This window comes from Trachurus trachurus (assembly GCF_905171665.1).
Source record: "Trachurus trachurus genome assembly, chromosome: 1".
NCBI lineage: Eukaryota > Metazoa > Chordata > Actinopteri > Carangiformes > Carangidae > Trachurus > Trachurus trachurus.
Genome location: NC_139891.1, coordinates 35090444 through 35117332, shown reverse-complemented (window position 1 = coordinate 35117332; position 26889 = coordinate 35090444). Strand labels below are relative to the sequence as shown.

General features: G+C 42.0%; 1 protein-coding gene across 1 annotated transcript in view; it reads left to right on the top strand.

Annotated features, from left to right (window-relative positions):
• Positions 1 to 20387, top strand: part of LOC310989428 (protein jagged-1a-like) — a gene marked incomplete at its 3' end in the record, with an annotated part of 35203 nt that extends 14816 nt beyond the window's left edge. Inside the window, exons 5-26 of the mRNA XM_083976499.1 lie at positions 1026 to 1086; positions 1392 to 1522; positions 1976 to 2095; positions 2728 to 2841; positions 2948 to 3061; positions 6423 to 6536; positions 7828 to 7874; positions 9045 to 9218; positions 9359 to 9509; positions 10120 to 10284; positions 10385 to 10498; positions 12048 to 12161; positions 12921 to 13034; positions 13138 to 13254; positions 14382 to 14409; positions 15076 to 15161; positions 15844 to 15957; positions 16081 to 16190; positions 17336 to 17560; positions 18248 to 18379; positions 18475 to 18625; positions 19831 to 20387. Coding sequence (XP_083832625.1) covers positions 1026 to 1086; positions 1392 to 1522; positions 1976 to 2095; positions 2728 to 2841; positions 2948 to 3061; positions 6423 to 6536; positions 7828 to 7874; positions 9045 to 9218; positions 9359 to 9509; positions 10120 to 10284; positions 10385 to 10498; positions 12048 to 12161; positions 12921 to 13034; positions 13138 to 13254; positions 14382 to 14409; positions 15076 to 15161; positions 15844 to 15957; positions 16081 to 16190; positions 17336 to 17560; positions 18248 to 18379; positions 18475 to 18625; positions 19831 to 20387 — 3053 coding nt within the window. The remainder of the gene's footprint in view (positions 1 to 1025; positions 1087 to 1391; positions 1523 to 1975; positions 2096 to 2727; positions 2842 to 2947; positions 3062 to 6422; positions 6537 to 7827; positions 7875 to 9044; positions 9219 to 9358; positions 9510 to 10119; positions 10285 to 10384; positions 10499 to 12047; positions 12162 to 12920; positions 13035 to 13137; positions 13255 to 14381; positions 14410 to 15075; positions 15162 to 15843; positions 15958 to 16080; positions 16191 to 17335; positions 17561 to 18247; positions 18380 to 18474; positions 18626 to 19830) is intronic.
• Positions 20388 to 26889: the final 6502 nt, after the last annotated feature.

Below are 26889 nucleotides of genomic sequence, written 5' to 3'. Positions count from 1 at the left end.
GAAGAAATTGTTGAAACAATGCTGAGTTAGCTAGAGAGAGGAGTAGAAAGAAAGAAAGAAAGAAAGAAAGAAAGAAAGAAAGAAAGAAAGAAAGAAAGAAAGAAGAATGAATGAATGAATGAATGAATGAATGAATGAATGAATGAATGAATGAATGAATGAATGAATGAATGAATGAATGAATGAATGAAAGAAAGAAAGAAAGAAAGAAAGAAAGAAAGAAGAATGAATGAAAGAAAGAAAGAAGAATGAAAGAAAGAAAGAAAGAAAGAAAGAAGAAAGAAAGAATGAATGAAAGAATCTTCTTTCTTTCTTTCTTTCTTTCTTTCTTTCTTTCTTTCTTTCTTTCTTTCTTTCTTTCTTTCTACTACTCCTCTCTCTAGCTAACTCAGCATCGATTCAACAATTTCTTCAGCTCGTTCAGCATTGCTTCAGCAATGGCGTTCAGCTGCTTTCAGCATTCACACGCATTTCCTGCAGGAAATGTGTTCTTTTTCTAGTTTCATTTATTCTTTTATTTGTAATGGGACTCAAGAGCTAATTTCCATCTACAGTCCCATTATGGTCCACAAATAAAATTACAGTAAGACAAAGACAAAACAAATGATAAGCATAGTACAAATACATCACACAATGGTTGCATCAGTTGGAAGGAACAAAAGTTGTTATCCGACAGTGAATGTCATTATCAGGCCGTATCTGTCATAAAGTGCCATTTTTAAAGTGCCTATTATTGTAAATAAAAAAAAATGAATATGTGTTATATTATTATGTTCACAGAGCTGTTTTTTACTGAACCATGTTTTTAGCTGTTCATATGATTCTCCTTTATCCTGACTGTCCTTGAACCCTCCACATATGTGTCACAGACATATTATTATTATAATAATTACATTATCGATGCAATAACAAAAAGGAAAATTATTTATTAAAACAGTCATGATCAAAGATTTCTGCTCCCAGTTGTTTATCAGTGTTGTTTATGTGTTGTGTTGTGTGTTGTGTGTTGTGTGTTGTGTTGTCAGCGATGTGCAGACAGGGCTGCAGCACAGAACATGGATCCTGTAAAGTTCCCGGAGAATGCAAGTGAGAACCAACATCTGTCTGTTTCTAGTTTTCTAGACGTATTTTTGTTGCAGTTGATCGGAAAAAACCCGGAGGCTCGGCAGAGAAACGTACGAGAGCCGAACCAGATATTGATTCTGTGATCGTCAGTGTTTACTTTAAAAATAATTAAATTAAATTATGTTTTTTAAATGTGTCTGTTTTACTTCAGCTCAGACACGAAGGTTCAAGTTGGGGACAGAAATATGTAGAGATAGAGAAAAGGGTTTGTTGGTTTGTATCAGCGGCACTAAGTGTGTGTGTGTGTGTGTGTGTGTGTGTGTCAGGTGTCTGTACGGCTGGCAGGGCGAGTACTGTGATCAGTGTATCCCTCACCCTGGATGTGTTCACGGCAGCTGTGTGGAGCCCTGGCAGTGTCTCTGTGACACCAACTATGGAGGACAGCTGTGTGACAAAGGTACACACACACACACACACACACACACACACACACACACACACTGAACAAACTGACCTGAAAACTGTGTGAGAACAAAACAGTTTCTTCTAAATGTTAGAATGTAGAAGCTTTTATTTTGGTAGGATGAGCTGTTTTGGTTCCCGGCGACAGCCAGGTGATTGGTGCAGAAACATTTCACAAGTTGGAGTTGTTGTTGATTACAGGTTATAAACGATTCAGAAAAAACAAAAATCTTCGCACATCTATTTCTTAGGCAGGTGCGTCGGAGGGTGACAATTAACTCCAAATTAGAAAAAGAAGAGTTCCCGCACACATGGCCAACTTGCAGAATTTATTGCATTGCAACGTTTCGGTGGTTTAGCGGGAACTCTTCTTTTTCTAGGTTATAAACGATTAAAATAATTATTTTAACAACAACAATAACTGTAAGTGCCTGTGTTTGTCTTCCAGACCTGAACACCTGTGGGACGCGGCAGCCATGTTTGAACGGAGGAACCTGCAGCAACACGGGACCAGACAAGTACCACTGCTCCTGCCCCGAAGGCTTCTCCGGGGTCGACTGTCAGAGAGGTGAGGGGGAAACATCAAACTCAGACCAGGATGTTTGATCTGTGATTAGGCAAGGCAAGGCAATTTAGCCCGTTTTTACAGACAGTTTGTCTCAAAGGGCTTTAAAGGGATAGTTCACCCAAAATTGAAATTGCACTCATTATCTACCCTCATGTGGACTAAGGGCTGGGAGAAGTTTCAGAGTCCTCCGTGGCTTCTCTGAGTTACAGGGGGTCTCGGCGTAGCAGTGCATGTCCATATAACGGTTGCAAATGGATACCAACTGTCTTCGTAACAAGAAGACACACCAAAAAACATCCAAATACCTCCATGCTGCTCGTATGTAATGTCCGTCTTGTATTGAAGCCCTGAAATGCGAAATTGTCCCGAAAAAAATTAAATAAGTCTATATTTTAAGCTTGTTTGTAGCGGAAGCTTCTCGAAGCTCCTCTTCTCGAAGTTCGTCAAATTTGGACGAACCAGGAAGAGGAGCTTCGAGAAGCTTCCGCTACAAAACAAGCTTTTGTGAAAGTCAGAGTCTGTAACAACTTTTAGGAACCAGATGGTTCAGGCTTTTGTCTTGAGGTTCAGATGATTATTAATTCAGTGTTGCAGGATTTTTTCTGACCGTTGACCTCTTGACCCCTCCTCAGCGGACCACGCCTGCCTGTCCAACCCCTGTCTGAACGCAGGCAGCTGCGTGGAGACCAGTCAGGGCTTTGAGTGCCGCTGTGGCCCCGGCTGGACCGGACCCTCCTGCTCCATCAGTGAGACCTGCTCCGCTTCTTCTGCTTCTGCTGGATTTCTGTTTTTCCTGTTAAACTTTCCTCAACTTCTGGACCTTTTCTGTTTTGTCTTGTCCGTGTGTCTCAGATGTGGACGAGTGTCTGGTGAACCCCTGCAGTCACGGAGGAACCTGCCAGGACCTGGTGAACGGCTTCAGGTGCACCTGTCCGCCCCAGTGGACCGGGAAGACCTGCCTCATCGGTCAGTGTCAAACTCAATCATACAAGGGGCCAAAGTTTAAAACAATAAGCATGTTGCGGCGGGACAAACTGTATTGACATTCATTGAGCAGAACTAAAACTGACATTGTTTTAATCAGAAACCTGAATTTTAACATCCAGCATACTGTCAATTCAATTCAATTCAATTCAATTCAATTCAATTCAATTCAATTCAATTCAATTCAAAACCTTTATTTATAACTCGGTCAAGCAAGAACAAGTTATTTCACACTGTTGGGCAACAAGGTAGTTCTGTTTAGGTGTTTTAGGTGGAAAAGCCAACTTCAAAGTGTTTTGCAATGTGTTCCAAGAATGACCTCAATGGAAAGAATATAATGAATTGGTGCCTTCACACAAAATGAGAATATATCAAATTATGATGAAATAACAGAAGAAAACACATATATTTAGCCGTGTTTTCTCTCCAGTGCCATTGTGTCCAGGCCAGGTACTTGGCATCTTTTCTTGGATGCAAGTTCATTCATGTTTTTGGGTTTTGAACCGAGCTGAGTGGAGGTTTTGCATCAGATTTGCCGATTTGTTTTCAACAGAAGAACAGATAGGAGCTTGGCGCCATATGGTAGCTGTTTTATGGGACTTTGAAGTGTGAGTAGTGCGAGTGCTATACTGGTAGGCCATTAATAATATGAAACTGTATTGCGGGCCTTGAGTTTTACATGTGTGACGTAGACGGTTTCAGGGGTTGATTGAGGTTTTGATCCGTCTCGTTGCTCCCGGGACGTTGGCAATCAGTTTCCGTCCTCCCAGAGGGTTTTTGTCCCTAATCTCCAGGATGATCTCTGGGGGAGCGGTTGTGGTTCGGAGGTCCCAGAGTCTGAGATGGGCCCACCACAGCGCTAATCCACCGCCGCCCACCAAACTAGCAACCACATGATGCTCCTCAACCTTTAACTGTGTCTGGTGAGCTCGGTCTGCCAGCCCTCGTCGTGTGGAGCCTGTTTTCCACTGCTGGATGATTTTGGACACATCCCGTGCTTTTTTCGCTGCTCTTGATCCCTGAATGAAAACCAGACTCGGCAGCGACCGAGGACTCCAAACTAACCCATTAACACTGTTTACATTTCACTGTCCCAGAGACGCTGGAACGATATTTGTTCCATCTGTCGTCAGCGCGCTGTGACCTCCGACCTCTGACATCTGTGTCCCTGGTTGTTCATTGACTTTGGTTAAATGGGTAAAACCAATGAAGCGTCATTTAAAGCAGTAATATATATATATATATGTAAGTGGGAAAGGAGCACACCATGGACACGAAGCATCTGCAGCGTGATGCTACATGCTAAAATGTAGTGGAACAGATTTATAAAGTCAACAAACTGAGTATCTGTCTGAAGTTAGCTAACGAGGCGATTGAGGCTCACGCAACAAAATCCATCTGTACCACAGAGGTTAAAGTTGTTTGTTTGAGTCAAGAGTGCAGCTATGTAGCATGAAATAAATGCCAACGTCAACATTGCTAAATGCTAACAATGACCAGATTTAGATGGCGTATTTGCATGCATGACTAATGGTCATTGCATCTTTGTTTAGCATGAGTGCTAAACTAAACTAAGATGGTAAACATGGCTAATATTCTCTATAGCCTATTTGCTTGTACCTTGTCATTGCCAGCATCATGGCCACATGTTAACTTTATAAATCAGTAGGTGTTAACTTGCTAAACTAAGATGGTAAACATAGATAATAAGGGTTCCCACGTGTCCTGGAAAACCTGGAAAATGGTTGAGCAACTTTTCCAGTCATGGAAAAAAAATGGAAAAAGTCAAATGTCCTGGAAAAGCTTTGAGTTGTTCTCGGAAGTTATTTATCACGTTGTGACATCAGCTACCAGAGCTCTGTTTTGATTTTTTCAGACCCCAAAAAGTATTTCTTTTCCAAAGTTACAAGTGTTTTTTAATACTGGACTGTGAGCATGAGGGATTTCTCTCCCACATTGTGGTTTAAAAACAAAAACAACATGTTTCTATGATAAATTTAAATAAGCATGAGCCATATAGACTGCACATGTTTAAATCAGACTTCTATGGGTGAGAGAGGAATAAACATAGAAAAAAATCATGTCCAAAATAAGGTACGATGGTGGAAAAAAACACGTCTCCACAGCACGATGTAGCTGAAAATATCCTGGAAAATGATTTAAAGAAAAGAGTGGAATATTGTACCTGCTAAATCTTGTCATTGTTAGTCTTTATTTAGCTATATACTAGATTTAAGATGGTGAACATGGTTAATATTGAGTTGCTAAACCTTGTCATTGCTAAGACTGGCCATACCATTAGCATGCTAACAGTTGATGTGCAGCTCCATACATTAACAACAACCAGCGCCGTTGTATAGGGGAGAAAGGTGATGATAATTCTAGGGGCCCAGCGCCCAGTGGGGCCCACAAAAAACCCCAGTAGTCTAATCTTTGTATGACTGAATTATTCTGCATAAGACCCTGACTAATACTCATAGTACACTGTAAAAACTCAACATCTTTCCAAGAATATTTGTCTTATTTCTTGTCCAAATGTCTCATTTCCAGTCAATGCTAATCTATTTCCACTTGAAATAAGACTCATAACCTAAAAATTAACTTGTTTTTACACCATTTTCACTTGTTTCAAACAAATTTTCACTTGAAATAAGTAGAAAAATCTGCCAGTGAAAGTTTTTTGTGCTTGTAATAAGGAAGAAAAACTTGTTCCACTATCAGATTTTTTCTACTTATTCCAAGTGAAAATCTGCTTGAAAGGAGTAAAACGTGTCTAAAAACAAGCTACTTTTAATATGATGTGTCTTATTTTAAGTATAATGAGATTTGTTTTGACTAGAAATGACATTTTGACTAGAAATAAGACAAATATTCTTGGTAAGATACTTGAGTTTTTGCAGTGTAATGCTGCACTAGCATCAAAACAAAGAAGGCTAAATAAAAAAGGATAATACATACGTAGAAAAAAAACTGGAAAAGTTAGGGGGAGGGGCCCACTTTAGTATTCTTTAAGGGGGCCCAGAATTCCTAGCAACGGCCCTGACAACAACAGCATCTTCCTAACAGAGCCGTACGTGCTAACAGCTGCCGGCGAGTCGTAGCGGTGTAGCTAGCTACCATGTGTTTCCCTCACATCCCCTGGTGTTATTGTTATGGTTGTTGTTATTGTTATTGTACCCAGCAGCTTGATCTTCTGGTTCTGCTGGTTTGAAGCCGTGAGTCATCCTCCTCCTTTAATCAACCGTCAGCGTGGAGGAGGCCTCGCTCGCTCCGTCTCCGTCCCGCTGTCTGCAGATGCCGCCGCCGCCGCTCCCACGTTGATGTGTTTACTGTTGTGTTTCAGATGCCAACGAGTGTGACGGCAACCCCTGTGTCAACGCCAACTCCTGCCGAAACCTGATTGGAGGATACTTCTGCGAGTGCCTCCCCGGCTGGACGGGTCAGAACTGTGACACCAGTGAGTAGTAGGCTACGACGCCGAGCGGGGAGCGGGGAAGCCTGCAGCGACAACCATCATCTTTATTTGTATATGAAACGTTAACAGAAACCTTTTGTTTTAAACTCAGTTCTGAGAGTTTCTGTTCCAAAACAAGACAAAACAAAAGAATTCAGTGGAAAGTTTTTAAATCTGTTTGTGAGGAAGAGTCTGGAGGAGGATGACGATGATGATCCAAGGTTCCTTTACTTAAATTCAACACAACCTCCAGTTTACTTATTTCTTTTCTGATTATACGTAGTTAAATAATGTCACTGGTCACAGGTTAAAGCTGAGTCACACCTGTCTGGAAACTCCTATCATCGATATTTAAAGCTCCATGTTTCCTCTTCCTCTGTGTTTTCTTTTGAAGGGCTGATCCATTAGATTAGAAGATCTAAAAACCATCTCAGTGTAGGTTTCCTTCTCCTCTCTCAGCTTTTCTCTTTAGGTCTAGTAGTAACAACAGCTCGGTATCAGCCAATCAGGGGAGAGGAGGAGGCTTCCTTCCGATTGGCTGACTGTTTTCTAAAGTGAGCCAATATAAAAACAGAGCAGATTTCAGAATAAAACACTCAGAGAAACCAAATCCTGCAAAGTTGTTGGATGGATGGTGGGTCCAGGTGGTGAGGGGGCGGGGCTTAGTTGTGACATCACAAAGTGACAGGAAGTCCTGACGGCTGGTTTTAAGGCTCAGTTTCTGAATACAGGCTGTGTGCATTTCTCTGTGGACTGAGGCTTTGATACTTTCACAGTATTAATATAGAACCTAGAGCTGCTTTATAATCACACTACACATGGACATCTACCTTTATACTGTATGGAGATTTAACACAAACATCTACCTTTATACTGTATGGAGCTTTAACACAAACATCTACCTTTATACTGTATGGAGCTTTAACACAAACATCTACCTTTATACTGTATGGAGCTTTAACACAAACAGCTACCTTTATACTGTATGGAGCTTTAACACAAACATCTACCTTTATACTGGATGGAGCTTTAACACAAACATCTACCTTTATACTGTATGGAGCTTTAACACAAACATCTACCTTTATACTGTATGGAGCTTTAACACAAACATCTACCTTTATACTGTATGGAGCTTTAACACAAACATCTACCTTTATACTGTATGGAGCTTTAACACAAACATCTACCTTTATACTGTACGGAGCTTTAACACAAATGTCTACTTTATTTAGGCTATTCTAAAGGAGTTTTAAGTGTTTAACATGAAACTTGTTCTGAATTGTTTCTGCAGATATCAACGACTGCCGTGATCAGTGTCAGAACGGAGCAACATGCAAGGTGAGGAGTCTATTGTTTTCTCTCCCCAACACAAACCCTTATACTGAGCCATGTAGAACAGAGGCATAACTCTGTGTGTGTGTGTGTGTGTGTGTGTGTGTGTGTGTGTGTGTGTGTGTGTGTGTGTGTGTGGCCTCCATGACAACACCAGATCAGATTTCTCTAAACTTTCTCGTTTCCCAGCAGAAGATAAACAGTCTGCCCTCGTTCTTTTCAAGTGCAGATTATTTTTCTCAGCCATTCTTCTTCTCACAATAGTTCCTTGTTTCTGTGTTTACTGATCGCAGCCGGGTCACGTTACATCAGCAGCAGCTTCACTGAACATGCACAGTGTGATTTATGGGTCAGTGTCATCACGTTCAAACCACAGTAACTGTGCCTATAAATAAAAGTGAAAACCTTTTTTCAAACGATTAAAACGATCCATGTTTCGAATGCTGCTTTCAAGACCGCGGTGAACTCTTTGAAACTTTTATTTTGAAACATCTGAGTTAACAACATGGACGTGTTATTCCAGCCGCTCGTTGTGGGTTGAGCAGGATGGAAAATCTCTGACACACGTCTTTTTATGGTCCTGTTCCTTTACCGTGATATTCATAATGTAAATATATATCGCATACAACAGTAAATTGTCGTAGGAAAATCACTGTGACAATGGAGGACGCCATATGATATCGGCCAGAGTCTGAACTTGTAATTTCCAACTTCTTGACGTGTCTTGAACACAGCATCAGAGTTATTGTTTCATGCTGCTTCTAAATTACTGTAAAACTAAACTTTATTTTGATCTTCAACATATTTCCATATCAGATATTAACCCCAACACTGTTAGCATAGGTGCTATAACTCAAGCTAGCAGCTAGCTCAACTACTTAACTCAGGCTTGATTTCGCTAATTAGCTTAGTGCTAACAATAGTTCCTAATGTTGTGCTGATATGTTGACGCCTTTGTCTTTATTAATCACAGAGTTCACAGTGTGGCAAGAAGACTGATTCGTTTACTGTGATTAGGAGATTGCAGTGTTGCACATTTAGCCTATTAGCTACATTAGCGCTAACGGATATTTTCTAGCCTCGTTAGTTCAGATTCAAGTTTTGTTCGTTTCGTTATGAAAATTAACACTAAGACGTGTCACCGTTACATTAACTCCATTCACTTCCTGTCTTCAGGACCTGGTCAACGGTTACAGGTGCGTCTGTGCTCCGGGTTTCGGCGGCGAACGCTGTGAGAAGGACGTGGACGAGTGCGCCAGTGGCCCGTGCCTACATGGCGGCCGTTGCCATGACGAGGTGAACGGTTTCCACTGCCTGTGTCCACCTGGTTTCTCCGGAAGTCGCTGTCAGGTGAGCCAGCTAGCGCTAATTAGCCACGCCCACTCTCCTAACCACGGAAATACCACCTGTTTGAACTGTTTGAACGATGAGTGTTTACGTACTAAAATCTAGTGACTGACGAGCCGAGCTGTTTTCCCTCTGGCCCACAGCTGGACATCGATTACTGCCTGCACCGTCCTTGTCAAAATGGCGGCCAGTGTTTCAACCTGGCGTCCGACTACGTCTGCAAATGTCCCGAGGACTACGACGGCAGGAACTGCTCCCGGCTGAAGGACCACTGTCGCACCACGCCCTGCAAAGGTTCACACACTCCCCCCACGCTTCATACAAACTAAATTTAAAGGGATAGTTCAACATTTTGTCAAATTTGCCCATTGCCGTAATCCCTATAGTCATAGCAGTAGGTTCATTACCTTTAATTGTCGGTGCAAGCTGTTTTTATAATAAATACAGAGTCTGCTTGATGAAAAACTGTCCCTGAAGGCAACGTGCATCAGTGGTTTTGCATGAATTTCCCTCTAAAACAACTCTGTCTGGTAACGTTGTGTTATTATCTCATAGCGTGGTGAATGTGCAGGTCACAACTTGTCCACCAGAGCGTTGTGGAGTTGTTGGATTGTGTATTTGATGAGTCTGATGAGGGAAACCAAGAAATCCCATTAGCCTCCGTAGCGTAGCTCTGAGCAGCTCGCCACTCTGCTCCGCTGTTCTAAAAATAGCTTGCACTGACAATTAAAGGTAACGAACCTACTGCTATGACTATAGGGATTATTATGGCAATGGGCCAATTTGCCAAAAATGTTGAACTATCCCTTTAAAGGAAACTAGAGAAAAGAAAAAATAGAGATGAATGAACGTTTCAGGTCGATGAAAACCTTGTAACATCTCCGCCTCCTCTTCACCTCTCCAGTGATCGACAGCTGTACGGTGGCGGTGGCGTCCAACAGCACACCTGGCGGGGTGCGTTTGATTTCCTCCAACGTGTGCGGCCCCCATGGGCGGTGTCGGAGCCACGCCGGCGGGCAGTTCAGCTGCGAGTGCGAGGAGGGGTTCACCGGGACGTACTGCCACGAGAGTGAGTGCATAAAGGTTTTTTTTAAGCTCCACAGGATCGTTACATATATGTATAATTATGTTTTTATTCTAACGTTGTGTTTCTTTCTCCTGTCTCCCAGACATTAACGACTGTGAGAGTGCCCCCTGTCTGAACGGAGCCACCTGCATCGATAAAGTCACCGAGTATCAGTGTATCTGTGCCGACGGCTGGGACGGCCCCGCCTGCCACAACAGTGAGTCTTCTTCCTCTTCCTCTTTATTTACTGTAAATTCAAACAGTATATTGAATTACAGCAACAATAAAGTTAAAAACTAGTGGTGGGACTCGATTAACCCTCAGATGACCCTTCAGCCTTTTTCAATTTTTACCCCTGGACAAAAATTTCAACTTATAGTAAGAGAGATACATATGAGGCTGGATCATGACCTATCATAAAAATCACTTTTGACATGGGTTACAAAATTTTTTAACCCCTTCCTGGCCAATTGTTGTTGCAGCAACAACACATCAGTTCTCTATTTTCATTGATTTACATTTTTTTTTTTTATTCTTTATTCCAGTCTGTATTATATTCTGAAGGTTTATTTTCTGAATGGATTGTTGATATATCATTCATACAACATTTTATTCATACGCATATAGCGAAATATGATTTTTTTTTACGGTATTGACAGTATTTTCTCATTTACAGAGTGATAAAAAGAGATATCCAAAATTCCCTCAGTGAAAACTTTAGACACAAATATGTCAACAAAATAAAAAAAAGAATTTTGAAAATACGTAGCTTTACCCATTTCAGTTCTGGAAATGTAAATGTAAATGTAAACAAATCAGTGCATATTTCATTAGATATTGCCTCATTTACATATTTAAACATAAAATTTCAGAAAACTTGTAATACAAAATTTTTTTGTCTAAATGTGAGTAATACAATTGGAATGTTACATGGTGATACCTGTTAGTTAAATTTTTTTTTCAAAAATACATTAAAAATCCCATAGGCGGAGGTGGACATTTCCGTCCGACGAAGGATCCTTAACGTGTTTATTTTTCATTACGAGCCCAAAAACTGGACTATCATTCTGAAATTCGGGACATCCAGAGTTGACCCAAAAATACACCTCCTTGCCAAAAATCAGCCCCCTGTGACCTTTCCTTTGACTGTGGGGGGGTATAGTAGGAAAGAGTGCCAGGTGGACAAAAATGTCCAGGGGTCACCTGAGGGTTAAAAAAAAAAAAAATCGAATTAATTAGAGCCTTTGTAATTAATTAATCTTGATTAATCGCATATCAGTATTTGACACGAGAAGCAACATTTTTCAATTTAAATGGATTTTGGTTTATGACTGAATAGACACATAAATGAGCTCAAACAACAAAATCTAGTTTATTTTCATCACTGAGTGTTAACATAAAGTGCAATATGAATATAGAACATTATGATTGCATTGTTCACAAGGCACAAACTTAAATTAAAGTTAGCTATATTCAAGCTTTTTCAGGACTTTTTGTACTTTGTTTGTAACCCTTTGCTTTGTCTGTAAATATTTTTACCTTTATTGTTGCTGTGATTCAATATACTACAAACAACTAAGGAGACAAAAAAAAAGAAAAATAGAAAATAATATCATAGAAAAATAAGTCCATAAACACATAGGTCAATAGTACAAAAGAAGAAAAACAAAAAACGTATGACTATTTTTCAAATGAAGACATTAAACATAGTGCAGATGTTGGATGTGTTGTTGATATTGTGTTTGTGTCGTGGTGTTGTGGTGCAGACATCGACGACTGCAGCTCGGCTCCCTGTCAGAACCGCGGCGTCTGTCGAGACCTGGTCGCTGATTTCTACTGTGAATGTAACGACGACTGGAAGGGAAAAACCTGCCACTCCAGTGAGTCTGTGTGTGTGCGTGTGTGTGTGTGTCTTCCTACCCCATATACGAACCAAATTTAGACGTGTTTAAATTAATGTGTGTGTTTTTCTTATTCAGTGCCATAACGTTACTTCTTATATTTTATATTTCTTATATGACCGCAGTCAGTGCACATGCTATTTATATTGTTATTTATACTGATGCGTGTTCATGCCACTATATGTTTCTGTGTTTTATGTTTTATGCTCATAGGATCTTTATGTGATCCTATGAGCTGCAACACAAATTGCCCCTTGGGACATGAAATAAACTGAACCTGAACCTGAATTTGATAAATTTGACTTTTATCAAAACCTTACAATCAAAAAATAGTTAATTGTTGTTAATGTCATTACAGTTGATATCAGGCTGAGTTTTTTTCGGCTATAATACAAACTGTTAATAGTGTTGATATTAAACTATTAAGATGAGATATAAAAGAAATTATACTTTTAAAAAAGCAGCTTTCTGCAGTAAGATGAGTAAACGTCGCAATAAAAGCAAAACTGAAAAACGGTTCATTTTAAAAGAACTGAGATTAATGCAGTTTTTTCTGTAAACATGCTAAGTGTTGGAGGTATTTACCGTGCATGTTCTGTTAATTGAGCTTATATTCAAATGAAAACCACAGTTTCTTATTCTGTATCAGACGTTTAGTTGTTACACAGTGTTTTTCACCTTAAACTCTCCTGTGAGTTGGACCTGGTTGATTTTATTTTCTCCTGACGTTCCCTCCAGGAGAGAGTCAGTGTGACGAGGCCACCTGCAACAACGGAGGAACCTGCTACGACCAAGGAGACGTCTTCAAGTGTGTGTGCGCCGCCGGCTGGGAGGGCGCCACCTGCAGCATCGGTCAGTCTTAGGACAACAACAGAGTGTGTGTGTCTGTGTGTTTGTGTGTGTGTTTCCCCCACGTCAGTTGTTGTGTGTCTGACAGTCGTGTTTGTCTCTCCAGCGAAGAACAGCAGCTGTTTGCCGAGTCCCTGTGAGAACGGAGGAACGTGTGTGGTGGACGGAGACTCGTTCAGCTGCGTCTGTAAGGACGGCTGGGAGGGCGCCACCTGCAGCCACAGTGAGTCACTGCACCGCACTGCGCCGCACCGCACCGCACCCCACCGCACTGCCCCCACAGGTCGAGTCCAAGAGATTAGATTAGATCCATGAACTGATGAAGAGTTGATCGACACACATGATTGATTTTAATGGCTTTTAACACCTTGCCAGGAGGACTACAGTCGGAAACTAGCCGTTGGCTAACACTGGCACTTTTACATTTTATTATGTCCATTAATGTGCATTGTCCTCCTTAAATAAAAATAAAATAAAATAAATAAAATGATAATACATTTTCTAAAACACATTTTAAGCTTCAGATTTCCTTCGTCTTCGGTGACAGTGAACGTTACGTCTTTGGTTGATGATAATCAGGCAAATCGACAAATGACTCATAAATCACGTTAATCACAAAAAAAGTTATTAGCTGTAGCATTACCTCATGATCTGCTGCTGTACCTCATCATTTAATGTTAAACTTGGTTTTTGCAACAGTTTTTACGGTTGACTTTAGCATGCTACGCTAAACTAAACAGTTTTTTACTGGTGGAATTCCACTTTTAGCATGCTAACATTTAGGAGGTTGCAAGCACTTCTTTTCTGCTTAAATTATGCTTTTCACACCTAGCATTTAGCATGCTAACACCTCCAAGAGTTAGCATGTCCAAATTTACACTATGTCACTGTAATAAACTAACTTTAGCTCATGTTTAGCATGTCAGAATGCTTACTATTTGTCAACATGCTAATAGTCACGACTGTCCTGCTTGTGTTTTCTCAGTGTTTTAGAAAATGCTAATATATGACATAGGCTAGGCCACTGTTTAGTATTTAGCGTTTAGCATTAGCATTTCATGAATTTGCAGAAGCTTTGACAACGCTCAGGCTTCAGTACAGTCAGAGACCTACGATCTGTTCAATCTGTGCACATAACACCACGTAGCACAGGAGGCTAACAGCAGCACAACATGCTAAATGTGCTAATATTGGCATCGGTTTCTCAGGTTCTTCCTTGTTTTCAAATATCAGAGCCTTTGAAACTGTGACTTCAGTGAAGCAGTTGTTGAAGCCGTTGCAACGCTCAGACAGTTTGACTTCGGAGACGCGTTGAACGCAGCCTAACACAAGGTTTCCTTTGTTTTCCAGATGCTAACGACTGCAGCCCTCATCCCTGGTGAGTTTAAATAAATTAGACATCTGTGATTTGGATGTGTAGACGACGACGCACACTGTCCAGTCTCCTGTTAGCTCGGCTCCACAGTTTCTAACATCACAACATTTGGCTTTGAACGTTTAATTAGACGCTGGAGGTGTCAGAAATCCCCTCAGCGGCACGTCGGCCGTCACTTCAGGTCAAAACATGACGTAGAAACATCTGGAGTAGCGATTATTCTCAGTGATAAACCTTCACATGTCACATTAAAGTCTCTTTTTTTTTTTTTGGCTCCTCCTCCTTTTTCACCGGATCAAATCTGGAAGCAAACAGGAACAAAACAACAAAGTCTGAGCCAGTTTCACTTTTATCTGCTCAGCTCCCGCGGCTCCGTCCAAGCCGCACTCACAGACTGCTCATATCTTTGAAAAACACCGATCAGGACAAACTCAAATGTTTTTCCGTCTATAATTAAGACCGGGGTCAGAGCGAGGACTCGGGCTCTGTCGGTTCAGACTCTTGATTTATAGCTACGGTGGCAAATTTTTCCTCCTGTGGAGAAAACTCAGTAGTTTTGTGTGTTTTTTTTTTCAGTTTCCAGTTGTTAAAGTTGATGCTCAGAGTTCAGACTGAACCCCTCTCTCTCCTCTCTCCTCTGACCTCTGACCTCTGACCTCTGTCCTGCAGTTACAACAGTGGGACCTGTGTGGATGGAGACAACTGGTACCGGTGTGAATGCGCTCCGGGTTTTGCCGGCCCAGACTGCAGGATCAGTAAGTGTTGACCTCTGACCTCTCCACGTGTGTCAGTTAAACAGTTGTTTAAAGGGATAGTTCACCCAAAATTCAAATTTCACTCATTATCTCCTCCCCCTCATGTGGACTAAGGGCTGGGAGAAGTTTCAGAGTCCTCCGTGGCTTCTCTGAGTTACAGGGGGTCTCGGCGTAGCAGTGCATGTCCATATAATGGTTGCAAATGGATACCAACTGTCTTCGTAACAAAAAGACACACCAAAAAACATCCAAATACCTCCATGCTGCTCGTATGTAATGTCCGTCTTGTATTGAAGCTCCTCTTCCTGGTCCGTCCAAATCACGCAAGATTTGAAATATAGACTATAGACTATAGCTTGAAATATAGACTTATTACATTTTTTTTGGAACAATTTCTCATGTTGGGGCTTCAATACAAGAGGGACATTACATACGAGCAGCATGGAGAAATTTGGATGTTTTTTGGTGTGTCTTTTTGTTACGTAGACAGTTGGTATCCATTTGCAACCGTTATATGGACATGCACTGCTACGCCGAGACCCCCTGTAACTCAGAGAAGTCGATATGGGGGTGAGTAGATAATGAGGGCAATTTTAATTTTGGGTGAACTATCCCTTTAACTGGATCTATAATTAATGAGCAACACTCGTTTACAGAGTCTTTCTCTCTTTCTCTCTCTCAGACGTTAACGAGTGCCAGTCGTCTCCCTGCTCCGTCGGCTCCACCTGCCTCGACCAGATCAACGGATATCGCTGCGTCTGTCCTCCAGGAAGAACCGGCCCCCGCTGCCAAGAAGGTCAGAGACCACAACCCTCCAAAATAAAAGTTTTTCAGAATAAGACTCCTTAAAATCTTCTCAAGTTCTCAAGTAAGTAAGTGTCAGTGTGCTTATGGTTCTGGTTGTGGTTGTGTGCTGCAGTGTCGGGGCGGCCCTGCGTGGTGGGGGGGCTGGTGGCTCTGGACGGCAGCAGGTGGGACGACGACTGCAACCGCTGCAGCTGTGACAACGGGAGGGTCAGCTGCACCAAGGTGAGACAAGAGGCCTGCTGCTGCACATGCTCCACATATGTTCTACATATTCCACACATGTTCTACAATATTACACATTAGTGACCTGATCTGTCAAAATGAGTCAGAGTGACCCAAATGTCAAAGTTGAGATTTTGGTATCAATGGAAAGATTAGAAAATAAGCTTTAAAATGATACCCTAGTCAAAGTCATACATTTGATGGTTTTCGAGATGTGGCCATTTGAATTACGATCTCCTACTCTCTTATTCTGTTCTAAAACCCTGAGAAATTGCATTTAAAGTTTTGCCAGTGACTCTGGCGTCTGTTCCTGTACCACATGATTACACGCACCCTATACGGTCCCTTGTTGTCATAGAGGCAGCATTCAATGACCCTCGGAAAGCAGAGAATCTCACAATTCAGATGCTTTTTACAGCTTGTCTCTATCATAAATGGTTCAGAAGTTGTCATGTTTTGTTGATGTTTTGTAAAACATGTGCAAGCGTTGTGTCGATGCTACGTTCGGTTTAGCATTCATGCTATGTTCGGTTTAGCATCGTTGCTACGTTCGGTTTAGCATCGTTGCTACGTTCGGTTTAGCATCTGTTTCTGTATCCGTCCCTTCTTGTCATAGAGGCACCATTCAATGACCGTTGGAAAGCGGAGAATCCCGCGATTCAGATGCAGTTTACAGCTCGTCTCTATCATGAACGGTTCAGGAGATATTTCATGTTTTGCACCGAAGCAACACTCATTTTCAGAGGGTTTAAGTTGCAAGTCAACTTTAATCATCATTTACGTGCCTTTTCTCAATTATCTGGACTGTGAAACTTTTGGAGATGGTTTTTGAATGTCATTACTTTGAAATTAGGGTAAACATTTTTTTTTGATTTTCTATGGGTTTTCCACGTTATCAGCTGATTATCTAAAAATAGAACGTTGCGACATCCGATTCATTTTGATAAAACGAGTCACATATTCCACACATATATGTTCCACATATACTCCACATGTTCCAGATGTTCAGATTCAACAGGTTCCACAGTGTTGTGTTGTTGTTGTGTGTTGGTAAGAAACAAAAGTAAAAGCAGGTTTAGAAAAAGAATGAGCATGACAAGTAAAGATGGACGCCACATTCAACATGACCTCTGGTGACCTTGCAGCTCTGGTGTGGGCCTAAACCCTGCCGTCTCCATGGCAACGCTAACGAGTGTCCGGCCGGTCAGACCTGCGTGGCCGTCCAGGACCGGCGCTGCTTCGTGAAGCCGTGTCGCGGTCAGGGCGAGTGTTGGAGCCCCGCCCACCGAGCCCCGCCCACGCCGAGGTGTCGCCCCGAGAGCGGCTGCGCCAACGTCACCTTCACCTTCAACAAGGACGTCATGTCCAAGGTCAGTGTGTTTCCCGCCTCTGGCCCCGCCCCCTGACTTCCTGCCTCTGGCCCCGCCCCATGACTTCCTGCCGTAGCCCCTGCCACTACCCGATTTGCATCCCTACCCGATTTGTGACAGCTACGTACGGCAACACCACTTGGACAAACTTAGTTGAATTGACTTATATTAGGATCACTGCCCTATGTGCGTCGCCAGAGACGGTTTATCTTTTTATTTAAAAAAAAGAAAAAACTTAATTAGTAATGTAAATTGAGGGTTGGTTGTGGTGGTATGGATCTTGATGCTCAGAAAACAGGAACAGAGGCGACTTTTAGTGTTTACTCTCGTCTTTTCTCGCCGGCCTCATCACCATGACAACCACAAACAATCACAACTACCACAACACGGCTGTCTTGTGACGGACGTCCGCGGTAGGCTACAACATGTCAGTTAAACAGACTGTCACTTAAAAAAAAAAAAAATCATTTTCACAGTACAGTATTTTAAATTTACAGAACTTTGAGCAGACTTCCGCTTGTACGCAAATCGGGCAGTGCCCTAATGAATTTTGTCCAAGTGGAGTTGCCGTAGACAGCGGTCAAAGGCCCACAAATCGGGTAGTGACACCCCTGACTTCCTGCCTCTGGCCCCGCCCCCTGACTTCCCGCCGTAGCTGAGGTGTTTTCTGTTTCCCGTGTGTTTCAGGGCGTCACCGTGGACCAGGTGTGTCGGGAGCTCCGCAGCCTCCACGTCGTCTCCAACCTGTCGTCTCACTCCTCCGTCTCTCTCACCTGTGAGCCGTCGCTCAGCACCGCCAACGAGATCCACGTCGCCATCGTAAGTCCTGCCTCCAAAAAAAAAACTGTAAGTGCGACGTTACTTACCGCCGTCCGATCCGACCCATAATGCCGTTCTCCTGCTGAACGTTTCAGGTGCTGGACGAGCAGAGGGGCGGAGCCACGTTCGTCAAGGAGGTGACGGACAGGATCACGGACCTGGTCGGGAGGCGGAGCTTCAACAGCTCCATCATCGCCGCAATCGCCGAGGTTCGAATCCAGAGACGTCAGAGCCACAGCGCTAATGGTGAGCCGCCGCCGCCGCTAACGGCAACGCTACACAACCATGAGCACGAAAAGTTCATCCTGCAAATATTAAAGTAAAGATAAATAAGAATAACAAGTATTGCACTAACACACAAATTCCTAAAATACAAAAAAATCTTTCTCCACTAATTCCACAATGACTATTTTTCGAATTTCAAACACACATCATATTCTATGCAATTTTCTATTGTGTATCAAATGCAAACCTTAATTTCTGAAAAAAGGGACATTTTTGTCCCCTTCTAAAACGACCTAAAAATGTCATATATTCATATTTTTTTCCACTTTTTTTTCATAAATATTTTCTTCCACTTCAGTTCTGATCATAACTACCACGTTTTCAATTATTTAAAAACATTTAACCCTTTACTGTAGATGCCAATTTGAACCTTTTGAGTGCAAATTTTGACACTTTAGGTGCCAGTATTTTCAATATGTGGAATGCAAAGTGGAATTGTTGAGCTGGGATAATTATGGTCTGGGATATGTCAATGATAACCAACAACATAGATTTTTGGGGATTTTCTTTTTTTTTTTTTGCTATGTCTGACTTTAAAAAAAAACTAGCATATGACAAAAATGTCATATATTAATATTTTTTCCACTTTTTTTTTTCATAAATCTATTTTTCCACTTCAGTTATGATCATAACAACAATGTTTTCAATTAAAATTTAACCCTTTAGATGCCAACCTGAATTTTTGAAAATAATTGAAAACTTGGTATTTATGATCAGAACTGAAGTGGAAAAAGAATTATGGAAAAAAAAAAAGGGGGAAAAAATATTAATATATGACATTTTTAGGTCGTTTAAAAGGGGGCAAAAATGCCCCTTTTCAGAAATTAAGGTATGTTTTTATATCAGGTATGAGGGTTAAAAATTTAAAACAATTGTTAATCCATTTTCTGTTGATCAAATAAAAATCTCGACGAAGAGTTTTAAGAATATTTTCCAACGATCTTGGACAAAACCCCACTTGTACTGGCTTTTCAAAATAAGAGCGTGCATGCATTGTAGTGCACTTTTAGCTTGTTTTAGTCTGTTTTAGCCCTGGAATGGATGTGGCACCACAAATTTCGTTGCACTTGTCTGTTGCAATGACAATAAAGGCTATTTGATTTGATTTGATTTGACTTGTGTGATGCGTTCACTGACCTCCGCTCTTTCTTCTCTCCGCCCGCCAGACCACCTGGTGCCCCTGCTGGTTTCCGTGGTGATCGTGGTGTGGGCGATGGCGGTGGCCTCGATGCTGCTGCTGTGGTGCGTGCGGAGGCGGAGGAAGTCGAGCGCCCACGCGGGGGTCAGCAGCAGCGCCCGCCACCACCAAGCCCCGCCGCCTTCTTCTGTGGTGCTGGCGCCGCCGGCGGCCGAGGACAACAACGCGCTCCACAACAGCGTCGCCGCCGCCGCCCGCGAGCAGCTCAACCACATCAAGAACCCCATCGAGAAGAACACGGCGGCCAAAACCCCCCAGCACCACCACCTCCTCCTGCACCACCACCACCTGTACGAGGACAAGAACGCCGTCCACGCCAAGATCCAGAGGAAGTCTACGGACGGCGGTGGGAGCCAATCGGACGAGGACGAGGTGGACAAGCGGCTGCAAAAGGCGCGGCGGTTCCCCCGGGCGCCGCCACCCGCCTACTCGCTGGTGGACTGGGAGGAACGCCGCTGGACTAACAACAAGCAGGACAACCGGCTGCAGCCGCACGCCGTCAACAGGATGGAGTACGTCGTGTAGCCACCGGCGCGCCGCGTTTTTTTTTTTTTTTTTTGGGACAGTTTTGCTGTTTAATTTATGTTTGACTGACACTGGACGCTGGACGCTGCGCCGTGATTGGCTGGATCTCCGGGATTGCACTGCAAAAACTCAAAATCTTTCCAAGAATATTTGTCTTATTTCTTGTCAAAATGTCCGAATTTAGTCAAAACTAATCTCTTTCCACTTAAAATAAGACTCATTACCTAAAAATTAACTTGTTTTTAGACAGTTTTCACTTGTTTAAAACTAATTTTCAATTGAAATACCGGTAAGTAGAAAAATCTGCCAGTGAGAGCAAGTTTTTTATGCTTGTAATAAGAAAGAAAAACTTGCTCCACTGTCAGATTTTTCTACTTATTTCAAGTGGAAAATTTGCTTGAAAAAAGTAAAAAGTGTATAAAAACAAGCTACTTTTTAATGTGATGAGTCTTATTTTAAGTATAATTAGATTTATTTTGACTAGAAATGACATTTTGACTAGAAATAAGACAAATATTCTTGGTAGGATTTTGAATTTTTGCAGTGTGTGGACACAGTAGAACTCAAACGTACGATGGCGCCCCTGAACGCCTCACGCACGGTTTCAGTTTCATGAAATCAGCTTCAATCAGAAACGAGTTGTGTTTCTGGAAATATTTATTTTGTTTTTTGTTTTTTTGTTTTTTGTTGCCATTATGAAGAATCGTCCATTTCGAATGTTTCTGTACAGACGTGTAAATAATTTTTAATTAATCATCGTGTATATTTGATTTATTAACTTAATCGTCCAGAGCCTTAAGATATTGTTGCGTTTTTTTTATTTTTTATTTATGAGTTTGGAGTCTGGAGTTCGTCGACGGCGTCCGACCTGGTGATGGAAACTAACGTGTTTCTGAAACAACAGTTTATTTTTAGCCGTTTGGATTTGGGCATTTTTGTGCCTCAGTTAATGAAATACTTTATATGTTGTCTGTTGTGTTGGTGTGTTTGTCAGGGCTGGACTGTTCACATGGAAACGGAAACGGGGAGGGGAGGGGTGGTTGCTTAGAGACGGATGTTGCTGCTGCAGGGCTTTTTTTTTATACGAACCAACATGGTGGCAGACGCGTCGCTTTTGCTACTGAAGGTAAAATAATTAGTGTGATATTAGTTATTTTTTTGTACAGTGTGAGGACGAACATGTTTCCATGTGTTTGGATGTTCAGCCGCCATGTGACACGTTGGCTGTTGCTGATTGGACGATGAGATGAGGCTGTGAAACTGTGTTTGATTTAGTTTATTGACGGAAGAATTAAGTAAAAAACATGTTTTTCTCGTACGTTTCACTTTAGTGCTTTTTGGACCTTGAGAAATAAAAGTATTTGTGTTTGTTACCAGCAGCTGTTGTTGATTGATTGATTTATTTGATGTTGCAACAATAATGAACATCATGTATGAAGTGGCATCATCAGATCCAGACTGTGAGATCAGTTCCCCCCCTTGGCCCTAACCCTTCGTTTTGCGCGTTCACGTGAAGTGGTGGTGTCCCAATTCTTGTTCAGACGAGGGTTAGGGGGAAGTGGTAGGGCTATCTGGCCCTTCAAACAGAGATTTTTCAGGGGCACACTTCAAACCGAGGGGTATGACAAGTTTCCCAGAATGTATCTCGCGGTAACCGGCAGCTGTTTTATTTCTCACTGTAGCGCTGTTATTACATCATTTTGTTAAGTTTTAATATTTTTTCATGCGATAAAGTAGCTGTTTAGATCCCCAATGTGCGGTCGGTTTATCCAAATGACGGCTGTTTAGACGTTTACTCCGATGTTTTTCTCCCCGTCCAGAGAGCTCGACAGCCGGCCAACCTCCGTCGTCATCCCGGGAGAAAAGACGATCGCTAATTAACTTACCCGCAGGTTTTTAAAGGTTTACCGCCGGGTAGTTACATTCTTTTTAGGAGATAAATGCTGGTCTCATTGATGAAATGTAACAATTGTGGCAGTCGCATTAGTTTGTGTGGATTAAAAGTGAAGCTTCATGTGTGTATTGGACACAGGAGCAGCGCTGCCTGGGGGCTCTGTAGCCTATACGTACATAAAACACCACATTTACATCAATAAATAAATGTTTTACAATGAACTGATCAGTCTTCATTAAATTTTATTTTATTTAATTTTATTAAGTTAACATGGTTTTGAATACAGGATTTGTGGCAAAAGCTTGTTACGTCTGCTATGTGAAAGCCACCAGAGACGACTGATGACTTATGTGATTGTTGAAGGGGTGTCCAAATTCGTCCGTTTCAAGGGTCAAGGGTTAAGGGCTAGGGGTAGGGGTAGGGATGAAAAATAGAATTGGAATTGGGCACTGCTCTCATGGAAAATTATTAATCGGTGAGTTTGCCAAGTCGTCTTGGTTCCGTTTTCCCACGTCCAATAAAAAGTAGTTCACAGCTGCTTCTCCCCCGACTCTGCAACAGGAAACATCTGGAAGACGAACAGCTGTCATCAAAAAAATAAAAAAAATAAAATCATCATCCAGCAAATATCACCAGTGACGAGTGTGATTCAGACAAACACAAACACTTGTGTTGATGAAGACGTTTGGGTTTTTGTCTGTTTGCAGATGTTTTTCTGTGGGTTGATGATCTCTCAGGGCCACCGTAGTTTCCTGTTGGAGCTGCAGCTAAAAAATCACAAAGGTCTCAGGAGAAGAAAGAAAATGGACTTAAAGGGATAGTTCAACATTTTGGCAAATTAGCCCATTGCCGTAATCCCTATAGTCATAGCAGTAGGTTCGTTACCTTTAATTGTCGGTGCAAGCTATTTTTAGAACGGCGGAGCAGAGCCGTGAGCTGCTCAGAGCTATGCTACGGAGACTCATTATGGGATTTCTTGCTTTCCCTCATCAAACTCATCTAATACACAATCCAACAACTCCAAAACGCTCTGGTGGACAAGTTGTGACCTGCACATTCACCACGCTATGAGATAATAACACAACGTTTTAGAGGTTAATACAGCGTGCATCAGCGGTTTTGCATGAATTTCCCTCTAAAACAACTCTGTGTGGTAACGTTCTGTTATTATCTCATAGCGTGGTGAATGTGCAGGTCACAACTTGTCCACCAGAGCGTTGTGGAGTTGTTGGATTGTGTATTTGATGAGTTTGATGAGGGAAACCAAGAAATCCCATGAGCCTCCGTAGCGTAGCTCTGAGCAGCTCACGGCTCTGCTCCACTGTTCTAAAAATAGCTTGCACCGACAATTAAAGGTAACAAACCTATACTGCTATGACTATAGGGCCAATTTGCCAAAATGTTGAACTATCCCTTTAAATATATTTGATCTGGTTTAAAGTGAGTCTTTATCCAGTGATGTGCCTCCACACTCTGAGACTGTGACGGAGGCTCCAGTTTGTAGCTTCTCTACGTCTGGTTTAAAACACACGACTTTGTTTCCTTCCTGCAAAAACGTCACAAAAACAACACGGGACACTTTGAAGAAACAGCAGCGGTCGGGGGATTTTCAGCCGTGAGGCCGAGGAGAGTCCGGATCAGGGACGATGAGCCGTGGGATCAGCTGAATCTGAGTTTTACTGGGTGATGCCAATCCCCCCCCCCCTCTCCATGAGAAACCCCCTCATCCTCTTCCTTTCTGCCATTATGGTCTCGTCTTGGTCCAGGCCACAACTTCCCCTCTCAGACGCCGACTGTCTCCATCTCTCTGACTAAACAACATGTTCAACATTCACCAGAAAATACTTTGGTGACACATTTTTCAACGTCTCAATATTCTGTATTCTTTTGCATGTTTCAGCCAAACGACACTCGCTCCACATTAGCATCCCGCCACAGCTCTGAGATGCCCATGGGTTTTTTTTATTTTTCTTCCATCAAAGCAGCTGCTGGTTCCTCTGGATAATTCAAAACATGTTTCAGACGGATCATCGGTCACAGTGAACAAACAGTCGCATCAGCACAGTGATAATGTGTTTTTAACAAAAACAAGGCCCAGTCAGATCTTGTGTTGGCCGCTGCGCGCAGCTGGAGCTCCGTCATGTTTCATTAAAAGTGAAGAAATCCAACATTAGCTCACTGTGTTTCCTGACAGTGACACCATATTCACCACAAACTGCAATTAACAGGAAGTCACAGCAGTCTTGCTGTTGTTGCAAAGCTAAGTTAGCACCGACAGCTATTTATTTACAAAGTCATAATTATGTTGTTCTGTGACCTGCCCTGAGTGGATTTCAATCCCGGGTCTCCCGCACCGCGGGTGACGATGGTAACTGCTTCGCTAAGAGGTCAATGACCACTTGGCAACTGGATTAGCATGTCTTTTATGGGTGAGTGAGTTTAACTTTAGTACCGCTAACCACCACACGCTGTCACTTCTGGTACCTCGTGACTGTGGCTATGGACCTCCGTTACATAATGATATAGTAGCCTATAGTATGAGATGCTGAAATATAGAGCTAACTATGAGATACTTGTAACTTTAGCTATTACGTAACTAGTGTTAGCATCAACATTTGCAAAGTTATAAAGTTATAGTTATAGTACAGAGATAAATACTGAAATATAACAATGCGCTACTTGATGTTTGTAAGTTTTGCTGTTGCTATAGAGCTAACATTAGTTTAACATTATTTAATTTACAAACTTATTATAAGCTGCATAGTCATACCGTAGTATATTATAGCATAGTAGCCTAGTTATACTTAACTATAGAGCTAACTATTAGCTACTTTGAAAAAGATGTTTGTAAATAGCCTACCAGTCGATGCTAACGTTAGCTATTTAATAGCTAAACAAGTTTTTAGGTATTTACAAAGTTATAACATAGCTTCACAGTTTTTTAATATATTATAGTAGCCTAGCCGATAGACATTTAAAACTGCAGTTTTTATATTCAGCGCATGACATTTCTCTTTGTTCTGGCCCTCAATGATATTCTTCCCCAGCAGTAGTTTTTGATGGTTGGAAAGCAACCAAACAAACATGTTTCCGAACTGGCGCAATGAAACACATTTACATCAGAAATCGGAACCGACCCAATCCTTTCCAAGTGCAGAGCACAATCGAATGCAGCACCGAAACAGTGAGCGGAGACACGTTAACCTTTAACCTTTAGCTCAACACAGATTAGATCTATGTGTCTGAATCACTGTAACAGCTACAGCTCAGTGACTTCTGGCTGTTGTACTGACTTCAGATGTTTTTCTCTGTGGTTTTTACTTTAAGATTGTTTGTTATTTTATGGTCGGCGTCGGTTGATTATTAGCGCCATAATTTATGTTTTCGTCTTTATTTTAATGGATGAATCAACTGAACCTATTGAACCGAACCTCGTTCATTACACCGCAAATTACAGATGTGTTTGACAGACAGACAACACAAGCTTGGTTTCACTGGTGGATCAGCGTCTCCTGGTTCCTGGTTCTGGTCCAGATGTGACGTCTGGACCGACCGACTACTGGTGGTGGGAATAAACAGACCAGCTTCCTCTGCAAGTGGATTTTTAACTGTGGACTTCAGAGAGAGCAGGAAGAACTTAAGACTTAATAAAATCATCAATAATGTAAAATACATGTGATTTGTGGTTAATGAGCTGAAACGTTCAACAACACTGATGGTCTAGTGTTCGCTTCTGGCAGAAAAACGCCGGCAACCACGTAGCTTCTGGTGGTCAGAGTGTGTGTTCGTGTGTGTGTGTGTGTGTGTGTGTGTCACAGCCTGTGTCGCTTGTTGTGTTTTATTCTTTGTGTTTTTAATGGTTCCAGTCTTGAAATCTGAACCTTTGAGCTTCTCACTGCTTCAAAGCCACCGGCTGAGCAGAGCTGACACCACAACGCATCACCGATCCATCTAGGAAACCTGAGTCCAGGTCCAGTCAGGTCTAGGCCTTGGTTCAGCTAAGACAATCTGTTTCCTTCCTCCATCCTTCCTTCTTTCCTTCTTTTCTCCCTTCCTTCTTTACACAATCCTTATTCCCTTCCGTCTTTCCTTCCTTCCCTTCGTCCTTACTTCTTCTTCCTCTTTTGATCCAATTGACCTGATCTGTTCCCTATATACCTCCTTCTTTCTTTCCTTCCCTTTTCCCAATTCCTTTACCTCCTTTCTTCCTTCTGTTGCCTCCCTCCAACTTTCTTTACTTCCCTTTTCCTTTCCTTCTTTCCACAATCCTTTTTCCCTCCCTTCCTTCCTTCCTTCCTTCCTTCCTTCCTTCCTTCCTTCCTTCCTTCCTTCCTTCCTTCCTTCCTTCCTTCCTTTCCTTCGTCCTTATTGCTTCCTTCCTTTTTGACTCAATTGACCCAATCTGTTCCCTCCCTCCTTCTATCTTTCCTTCCTTTTTCCCTTCATTCTTTCCTCCCATCTTTCCCTTTGTCCTTCTTTCTTTCCTTCCTCCCTTCTTTCTTTCCCTTCGTCCTTCCTTCCTTCCTTCCTTCCTTCCTTCCTTCCTTCCTTCCTTCCTTCCTTCCTTCCTTTCTTCCTTGCATAGCTGGATTAAACTGTGCATGTAAA